The sequence below is a fragment of the Notolepis coatsorum genome, assembly GCF_963971535.1.
Source record: "Notolepis coatsorum genome assembly, chromosome: 1".
NCBI lineage: Eukaryota > Metazoa > Chordata > Actinopteri > Aulopiformes > Paralepididae > Notolepis > Notolepis coatsorum.
Window position 1 is genome coordinate 311,435,324 of NC_140165.1, and position 10,426 is coordinate 311,445,749.

Below are 10,426 nucleotides of genomic sequence, written 5' to 3' on the forward strand. Positions count from 1 at the left end.
AGATTGGGGTTTTACATACCCTGTCAGACACGTCTAATTTGCAGCTGAAATGGTCCCATCATATTAATGAATTGATAAGGTACAAATGTGTTAGCATAATATTATTCCTTAATTTGAGCCCAAGTGACAGTCTTGTGCTTGTGTAGGGAGACATCTAGTGGGCGATGATGATCTGTGCTGTGAATAACAGAAGGATGCAATAGAACTCTTTGGATGCAAGGAGCATTATAGGCCTGCTGCTGTAAGCACATGTACAATCGAGTTCATTCATTTGATTTTCCATCAGACGTCTGTACACATACGCCTTTTCGTTGATGAGGTTATGTTAGGGAGCCTACATAATATAATGAGGCACTCCTCCTTTTGACTGGAAGGGACGTGAATCATAACCATTACGGGGAAATTAAATAGTTTTATATACCCTTTGTCTATGGGCTGCCACAAATAAACTTGAATGTAAGCTAAGGCCATGAAAAAAGCATGCTTATGATTCTAATATATGTTAATATGTGGGGGAGGGCCATGTAATGTGCCTCCAATCCTGGGGCCAGTGTTTTAGTCGAGTGACTCACTAAATCTCGAGTCCGAGTCGAGTCTCGAGTCCCCAGTGTTCGAGTCCGAGTCACAAAAGAAGAGCCAGAGTCGAGTCCAGTTCCGAGTCCAAGTCATCGAGGTTGAGTCACCTCCACTCTGGCAGTCAAAGAGCTGACATACAAATAAAAGAAAACAGAAAGAAGCATTTTATATAAAAGTGTTCTGTACTTTTGTATGAGAACTAATCAAAAGAAACTTGAAACTTGAAGGTCTACATTAATCATAACACAGCGGTCACCGTTTCAAAAGGGAGTTTATTTATACTTTGTGACACAATAGACAAACAAATGCACTAGCCATCAATATCTTATGCCAAATGATTAGGCCTATTACAATTTATTTTTTTATTTTATAAAATGAACAATTCCAAGTCCTCGTCTGCACCTTCCGGGTCCGAATGCAGTCAATGCTCGAGTCCCAAGTCCAAGTCATCACTAGTGCTCAAGTCCAAGTCGAGTCAGTATACTACAACACTGCAACAGAGTCCTGGGCATTGGGGTCAAGGTGTTTACTCAGTCTAGATGAGCCTCTCTGAAGCCCAAAGCAAGTGCCCACAAAGGCCCCATTCAGCCGGTAACTGGAAGCCAGGCGAACGCTGCCACGTCAAATGTTTGAGAGTGTGTATCACAGCAGCAGTGTGTGTGTGTGCACTGAGAGAGGCGGCATGCAGCCTATACTCCCCTCTACTACACTACACAGGCTGGCTGGCCTACCTAGAACAATGTAGGCGGAAACTAGGCCATATGTCTATTGTTGATGTATGTTCTTAATTCGCCTGGAAGAACAATAGCTTTGTTGTTTTAAAACAAGCAAGATCCCTTCTTTTATTAGACGGCCTTTTTTTTTTTTTTTTTTTTTTTTTTTTTTAACTTCAGCTGCAGGCTGCAGCTATGAAAGGGTCAAGGGAGGAATGGAATTTTCCTCTTCAGATACTGAGCCTATAATGTGAGAAAGCGACACGTTTTTTCATTTGACCAGAGGCGCTGCCGCCCCCGGAAGCAGGGATATTATAATATTAATATAGCCCGAGTTGTGATCATGATATGATCATGGAGATTTGCTCTCCTCCATATGGACGGCTGCTGCTGCTGGGGGACAAATTGACAGCGCTGTGTCCATCGATGGAAATCGTCGCGCATTGGAAGAAGAAAGCAGCGGCTTCGATCACATCCCACGGAGGAGGAGGAGGAGGGGTCGGTAATAACAACAAGCCGCGCTTGGTTCTCTACCGCCGCAAGACGCTTGTTTTGAAAACGTCATGCTCGTCGTCTATTATGTTGTGCGCCGCGGTCGCCCTCGCGTGTTTGCTCGTCCTGGCGGTGTGTCTGCTCCTCTATCTACCGGAGCCCTTCTTCACCCAGAACCTCGTGTTTACTACCACCGACGACGACGACAAGATGGTGACGCTGTTGATCTGGACGCACCCGTTCAGTCGGTACCGCAAACCGCCCGACTGCGAGGCGCTCTACAAGATCCGCGGCTGCGCGGTGACCGACGACTGGCGCGCGTACCCGCGGGCCGACGCGGTGGTCGTCCACCACCGGGAGGTCGTCGCCGGTAACCTGAGCCTTCCGCCGGAACCGCGGCCGCGGACGCAGAAGTGGATCTGGATGAATTTCGAGTCCCCCTCGCACACGCGCGGGCTCGCGAGACTCGAGGGCGTGTTCAACCTCACCATGACCTACCGCACGGACTCGGACATCTTCCTGCCGTACGGGTATTTGGTCCCTCTCCCACGCGGGCTCGAGGGGGTCACACAGAGGAGCGGGGGGCCCGTGGTGGTCGAGCGCGGCTCGCACCTCATCAGACCCCACCTGGCCGCGTGGGTCATCAGCAACTGGTCGGAGTCTCACGCTCGCGTGGCGTTCTACTACCAGCTCAGCCTCTACATCGATGTGGACGTGTTCGGACGCGCAGGCCTCCCGTTACCAGACGAGGACAGGGGCAGTGGCAGTGTGGTGCGGCTGATCAGACGGTACCAGTTCTACCTGGCCCTGGAGAACTCCCAGCACACCGACTACATCACGGAGAAGCTGTGGCACGCGCTGCGCGCTGGCGCCATCCCCGTGGTCCTGGGCCCGTCCAGGGAGAACTACGAGCGGTTCCTGCCCCCGGAGGCCTTCATTCACGTGGACGACTTCCCCACCGTCCGGGGGCTGGCCCGGTACCTGCTGCTACTCAGACGCAGCCCCGCCCGGCTGCAGCGCCACCTGGAGTGGAGGAAGAACTACGCTGTGCACCAGCCCGCCTTCTGGGCCGAACAGTATTGTACGGCCTGCCGCGCTGTGAGGAAGGCCAGAGACCGGACCTACGTGGTCACAGACCTTACTGCCTGGTTCCAGTCTTGAGGTGGTCAGACCTTACTGCCTGGTTCCAGTCTTGACGTGGTCACAGACCTTACTGCCTGGTTCCAGTCTTGACGTGGTCACAGACCTTACTGCCTGCCTGGTTCCAGTCTTGACGTGGTCACAGACCTTACTGCCTGCCTGGTTCCAGTCTTGACGTAGTCACAGACCTTACTGCCTGCCTGGTTCCAGTCTTGACGTGGTCAGACCTTACTGCCTGGTTCCAGTCTTGACGTGGTCACAGACCTTACTGCCTGCCTGGTTCCAGTCTTGACGTGGTCAGACCTTACTGCCTGGTTCCAGTCTTGACGTGGTCACAGACCTTACTGCCTGCCTGGTTCCAGTCTTGACGTGGTCACAGACCTTACTGCCTGCATGGTAGCCCCTTTCGTGACTGTGATGCACGCCAACGAGGTTTGCCCGAGTGAATCCACAGTCCCTTGCTCCTCAATAGGAAACCAACCTAGATTTACCATGAAGAACTGGTCCTACCCGAACTGTTCATTATACAAGTATCGCAGAGAAATTTCAAAGGTACTCACAGTTGCACAGGGGTTTCAAACAGACAAACGTTAGGGTTTGAAAGCTTGGCGTTGCTAATAAACATTCTAATTTTTTTTTTTTTAAACTGGTCAACGGTTTGGGTAGGACCAGGGCCCTATTCCCCGTACCTGGTTCAACTAAGTCGATCAAGAGTCCCATTATCCAGATTCAGTTAACCCGATGTTTGAAGCCGGGATTTTCCTGTTCCTCGAAGGTGGATTCAGTCTCGTTAACTCGAACCAGACTTGAGACCCAGGATAAGTGCGCGCGGCCGCTTCAGTTGAAAAGCCAGCACGTATCGATAGCAGAGATCCTGATTTTCTAACGGCATTGATTGATTAATTGATTTAAAACTTTATTAACAGATTGCAGTACGGCTCAATAGCCTCGCCGACAAGTTAAATGCATGATCTATAGGCTAATTTTAAGTCCCTCATTACCCCAATCAATCAGATTATATTTCTTTAAACTTGCCTGCTGGCAGTAGGTTTATGGATTGAATAATCAAATGAGATCTTGCTAGCGAAAATAATTAGTTTAACTGTTATACAGAATAAGGATACGGCTCTCTTACCCATTGATTGATGTATGGTGGATCTTTTACTTATCTGCACTGTGGTGTAACGGTTTGTGCTTTTGACTTTCACGCAGACGGCCCGGGTTCGAATCCTAGTCTTTTCCTTCTTTTTGCAATGTAGGAATAATTCAATTTGGTGCACGTTGAGAGCTATATAAAAAATGACATCCTCAATGCATGTAGATTTATAATATTTTAACTTAAAACTAGGCTACTTTTGTGTATAATCATTAATATTATATTCCAAAAAAATTATATTGGAAACGCGGGGTTTCGAACACTGGTCGCCCGGTTGCCAGGATTCAGCACTAGCCGCTGCGCCACTGTGCCAGACGTGATAAATTCATTGTTTATCCATTAATGGACGAGAGACCCGTGTTTAGAATATTTTACTTTTGAATGAAGTTTTATCTCTTTATTCTCAAATGCATTAATGTGACGTCAACGGCTCATTCAATTTCTCAAATCCGTCAAACAGCGCATCTCATCAGACATTTTAATCCCAGTTACAATATCACACAAAAACCACAATCCCCGCATAGACACTTCAATTTTATGCTTGAATGAAACACAATCCGGGCGCTCCGTTAAGCAAATCTACAGCGGAGAATATATGAAACTAATCAGAGCCAAACGGCCGATAGGTTTCATTCATTAAAAATATCCCCGCGGGATTCACATTTGCAATACGCCGTTATTAAAATAACCACATGCAGCGTGTATCGCGACTCCGAGCGCCGTATATGACGTGCATTATTTTATTTAGGACAAAGTAAATCTATAGGCTCAATATGATTTATTATCAGCATTTAGTTCTATTATTATACATTTCAAAAGCCCCCTCTAGGAAAACGAAGCACAGAAACGTAATTCAGAATGGTATAATGCAGATCCTAGACTGTGAGAATCATTTCAGGAAGCGAGCTGTCATTTCTTTGCGGGGGCGTGGCCATGGTTCATCCGGCTAACTGAAGTTAACCCTGCTCCCGACCAGGCTCAAACTTTTTGATCTGTTGTCATGGTGATTTAGACAATCGATCGTCGGGGAATGGGAAGGTCCGGCTTAAGTCAGGCTTCACTGGAAATTATCCGGCTAACTCAGTTATCCAGGTACGGGGAACGGGGCCCAGTTCTTCAGGGTAAATCTAGGTTGGTTCCCCATTGAGGAGCAAGGGACTGTGGATTCACTCGGCCAAACCTTGTTGGCGTGCATCACAGTCACGAAACTGCCTGCCTGGTTCCAGTCTTGACGTGCCCTGAGCTTCACGTTGACCCCCGACACCCGCTTGGATGAAGTCAAGCCAGTCTGTCTACTGAAACTGAGGGGGCTATTTCTTTTAGGGGGGGGGGGGGGTAGCACATTTTTAAAGACAATGCTGCTTTATTTTGCACAGAATTTCACACATTCCCAAAGCTCTAGTCTAAACAGGTTTGCATGCATTCATGTAGTTATTGACGAGTCTGAATATAGCCTCCGGTGATGTCATCTGACGACACTGAATCCTTGTGTCGCGTTCATTACAGCGCAATGAAATGATGTGGATGAAAAATGGCACATTCTTACCGCAATCCCTTTCGCTTTTATTCATCTCCATCGTTTCACTGAGCTGTAGTTATCGAAACACAAGGATCCAGTGTCCTCTGCTATACCACATGTACTATTTTATTTTTACTACATTTTTCAGTAGCTGGTGGTAGTGTAGCTATACATTCCAACCTAAGTAACTTTTCCAGTACTTGACTACTTTGGGTGGTTAATTAATAACTACATTTGCCACAAATATAGTATTTTTCAGATTCTACCTCAACCGTTGCACCCTGTCCCCTCCTTGGGGCATGCCTGAGTCCAAGGGGCGCGTAGGTTTGATTTGAGCTTTGGTATTGGTAGAGAGACACTTAATATGCGAGCGCACAAAGTGCACAAGCAGACGTTTCATCTGCACGAAGTTGAACTACAAAGAGCATCAGATGATCCTGAGGACGGTTTCTGTGAAGGCCATGGTTGTTGATTGGATATTGCAATGCAGATAATAGGAATAGCTTGCTTGTCTCGCTTGCAGCTTTTCTTGACGTAGCCGTCAACCTACACTTTCGTAAAACAGATACAACTAGGAACTACTCTGTTTTGCAAGACCGCAATGCTGTGAATTATAATACTAACACTAGAGTTCTCACTGTGCAGTTCTTTTGGTACGAACAATTCATGTTTCTGTGGCTTCGGTATTTTAATTTTATAGATTTCATTTCATCACATGTCCCTAGCGTCCCTATATAAAACTACGCCTAAGTCCCTAAATCAAACACACTCACACTTTCCCGTGTGTCAGTTCACTTGTTGTTCCGTCTAACTATGAGCCTACAGACTCAAGGTTGTCATAGTTTTCCCAAATGTAGTTTGGATGTAGTTGGAACAACCTTTTTGAGAGTAGTTAAAGGTGACATGTTGTGGATGTCTTTGTATGGATTTGGCAGTTCGGAATGTTGTTATTTTGATTACTCTTAGGCAAAATGGCATAATGTAGACCTTGTTTGTTTGGCTAGGTTTCGAAGCCTTCAGATTACACAAGCCTAAACAAGCTGTTCAGAATGGCTCCCCCTCGATGATGTCACAAGGGGAACACAAGCAATGAATTAGCTGTGCTTTTTCATTTCATAGGAACTTGAACTTGTGTGCTACACTCACCCAAAACGACGTGTTAAACACAAGGGGAGAGGGAGGTGCTGTAAAATAAATAATACAATTCGATTTAGATTTGTTTCTTTTGGAAAGAAAAACTTTAAACATAGTCAAGTAGCCAGTAGTGTAGTAATCTACAGTTTTATGGGAGTTTCCTCTACACTGACTATAGGCTTAGACCTCAGGGACAATATGAAGGAGAACTGTACGCTACCTGCCTGTCAACCTTACTTTATTACATTTCACCAAGTCTGCTACTACAGGAGACAATAACCAGACAGTTTCTTCTTGTATTATTTATTGTGAACTTGGGGCGACAGTGGCTCAGGAGGTAGAGCGGACGTCTGGTTATTGGGAGGTTCCCGGTACGATTCCCGCTCCTCCCGGGCATCGTGTCAAAGTGTCCTTGAGCAAGAGCCTTGACCTTGCTCCCGAATGAGCAGGTTGGCACCTTGCATGGTCGCCTCCTCCGTCGGTGTGTGAATGTGTGAGTGAGTGTGAGGAACAAGATTGTAAAGCGCTATGGATAGAAGCGCTATATAAAAATTAACAATAGGATTGTTACTATTAAAGCTGCACCGGGTAGTTTTGAGAAGGAAAAAAAAAAAAAAAAAAACTCTACAATAACTAGTTACAAACATTTGAATGTTGTTCATAATCTCGACAGAAATCCGAAAATCACCCTTTGAAGCAAAGTGAATCAACGTTGCTTTTAGAGGAGGCTTCTTTGTATGGTAAAAATGGTAGGAGCACCACAAGATACAAGATACAAGAGTTTTATTTGTCACGGCATACAGGTATACAGTGAAATGCGGGGGGGTCTCGCCCGCAACGATGTGCAATAGTACAAGTAATAATAATAAGAGTCCAACCAATAGAGCGACATAGTGCAATAAACAAGTAAACAAAGTAGGCATATCGGTATCTGTACATCAGCTATTTACAGAGCATGGTAGGACATGCTAGGTCCTGTGGCAGTGCAGTATCAGATCATTTATATAGTAAAGGTGGTGGCAGGGTAGGAGCACTACAGCCAATCAGATACTTTCTAGTTTCAAACAGTAGGAGCCAGTTTTTCTTTTGTAAAACTTTTATGTATTCAATAAATACTATAAAGTTATATCATACTTTAATTTTACTTTTCAGAGGATAGTTCCCCCCCTCCCCCAAACTACCCTGTGCACCTTTAAGTGAACTATGATTTACATTCACTGTATTAATTGAGAGGAGTTTGTCCAGGTTACAAATAACTTTCTTCCCAATGAAGTATGTGAAGTATGTGTTTTTCACTGTACAATTTGTTTGGTACGGACAATTCAAAATTGTGTTTTTCTTTTGTATAAGGAAGTTGCATTGTTCATTTCAATACCTGTAATAGTGCAGTAGTTCACACACACTGTGTGCATTCAGTTAAGTTGGAATATATGACTAATACAAACAGTTCAGTTTGTCAGGTACATGCAACACAGATTAGTGTTTACACCTGTCTGCTTGAGAAAATACCATGTTCTGCAATAAAAATGATTGAAGTGAGATGAACAGACTGAACTTTATTTGATTAGATAAAACATGTTGACAAAGTTTTACTTTGCAGTTGAAAAAAGGTAATAAATCGCAATATATCGCAATATTAATATCGCAACACTCAGCATATCGCAATATATTTAGTATCGCAATACTATCATATCGTGACTCGAGTATCGTGATCGTATCGTGAGGCCTCTGGTGATTCCCACCCCTAGTAGTTAAGAGACCATTGACCGCGGAGGTAGGTGGGAGCCGTTCCCCCTCGCTGCACGATATACCATCCACGCTGGCCCGCCCTCGTCTTCCTCGTCTCTCCACGGTGCTATTTGAGGTCAGGAGGGTCAAACTGAATGACAACAATAGTGGTTCAAGGCCACCCACCCCCCCCACACACACACACACACACACACACCATCACAAACACAGCTGGTCAGAGTGAGAGACTGGTACTCAAAGTAACACAGACACACGTACCCCAAATCAATTAAATTAATCTTTTCAATGATATACGTTTATTCAAATCAAACGACCTATGTATTGATTATCTTTATTTTTCGTTTTTTTCTCTATTGTTTTCTGGAAAAGTAGAGTTGTTCAAATGCATAGTGGGGGGAGGGGAGGACCATGTGTAGGCTATAGGCTATGTGTTTCTGTTATTTGATACGGTCAGAAGCCAACGGTCAGGATCCTTCAAATTTACACCTCTGTGTTAGTGGCCAGACACAGTTAACACCTCACTCTGTCAAATGAGAGCTTAGCCCAGGCCCGGGGCTTGAGATAACATTATTTCACAGTGAGCTAGTGTTTCATCAGCTGTTAAAGTCAACAGATTCTATCTATTTCTCTCACTTTGCCGAAACAGGAAGGGGAACACCGGTCAAATAAAACATCCTAATACGTTTTTTTCCATGGCAGTTTAATCAATATCTCTCCCAAAGCCAGAAACCAGAGAAGTAAGAATCAAACTTGTGATGTCGTCAAGTATAAAGTCTGGAGCTGCTTTGTTGACAATGAATGAGAGAGAAATAGAAAGTTTGTTTTCTTTTTTTTTATATCCAAATGAGCTTTATTCTATAATAGTGGTCTCAGTTCTGAAACAGAACATGTACCTATGAACTCAGAACATTCCCCTGGGTGTCTCTCAGTGTCATCTATAAAATCCTTCCCAATTGATTGTCTATGATTCAAATTCAGATTCAGATTATTTCATTGTCACAGCTTTTTTTTTTTAATGTACATACATTCAGAAAAAAACGTGAAATGCTTGTTTTTCCCAGCTCCTCAACTGTAGTACACAACGTATATTCTATCTATACAAACTATACAATACAAGAAAAAAAATAATAAAATGGAGCAGCTTCAGACGTTATACTTGATGACATCACACGTTTGAGTTTTTAGTTTTTGGCTCATTTTCACTAATACTTTTGTATTGTCTTCGGCCAGAGGACAAACATATATGAATTCAGAAATTCTAAAAGGACGTAATTCCCCTTTTAATATCCTAATCACATGCATACACAGGGCGTTGGCACTGACATAATTACAACAGTTAATACAACAATGGACCATACGGTGCAGTTCTATTCACCCTTGGAATAGTGCCACGTCAAATATAGGCCAAGCCCTCGCTGGTCTGACGAAGGTCTAAATGTAGTGTTTTAAAAAAATATATATTTAACCTTTATTTAGCCAGATAAAACATTAAGAACAGGTTTCTTATTTACAATGTCGATCTGGTCCAAGAGGCCCCAACAGGCTTACAAATATACATATATATATACATACATACATACATACATACATACATACATACATACATACATATATATATACATACATACATACATACATACATACATACATACATACATACATACATACATACATACATACATACATACATACATACCAATAACAAAATAAAAACACAGTTAAGAATCATACACATCTGGGCGGCCCAGTGGCGAACCACATAACGCGCTGAGTCGCGGCACGGCCGAACCGGGTTCGATTCCCGGACCCGTCGTAACTTATTTGCCAAATGTCTTCCCCCCACTCTGTCTCCCGTTCCTCCTCTCTCTCTCTCTACTGGACTGCCCAGTAGTAAAAAGCGATAAACGCTAAAAAAATAATCATACACATAAGCAAACAAACATGCAG

At 44.1% G+C, this 10,426-nt stretch overlaps 1 protein-coding gene across 1 annotated transcript; it reads left to right on the forward strand.

Annotated features, from left to right (window-relative positions):
- Positions 1–1,978: 1,978 nt before the first annotated feature.
- On the forward strand, positions 1,979–2,981 carry LOC311240685 (alpha-(1,3)-fucosyltransferase 4-like). The gene has a single exon (XM_084329258.1). It carries the CDS (start codon positions 1,992–1,994, stop codon positions 2,940–2,942), a length of 951 nt encoding a protein of 316 aa, XP_084185384.1. The 5' UTR covers positions 1,979–1,991; the 3' UTR covers positions 2,943–2,981.
- Positions 2,982–10,426: the final 7,445 nt, after the last annotated feature.

Bases quoted from the DNA above. Each gene is read 5' to 3' on its own strand.
- LOC311240685 (XM_084329258.1), top strand. From the start codon at position 1,992: ATGGTGACGCTGTTGATCTGGACGCACCCGTTCAGTCGGTACCGCAAA.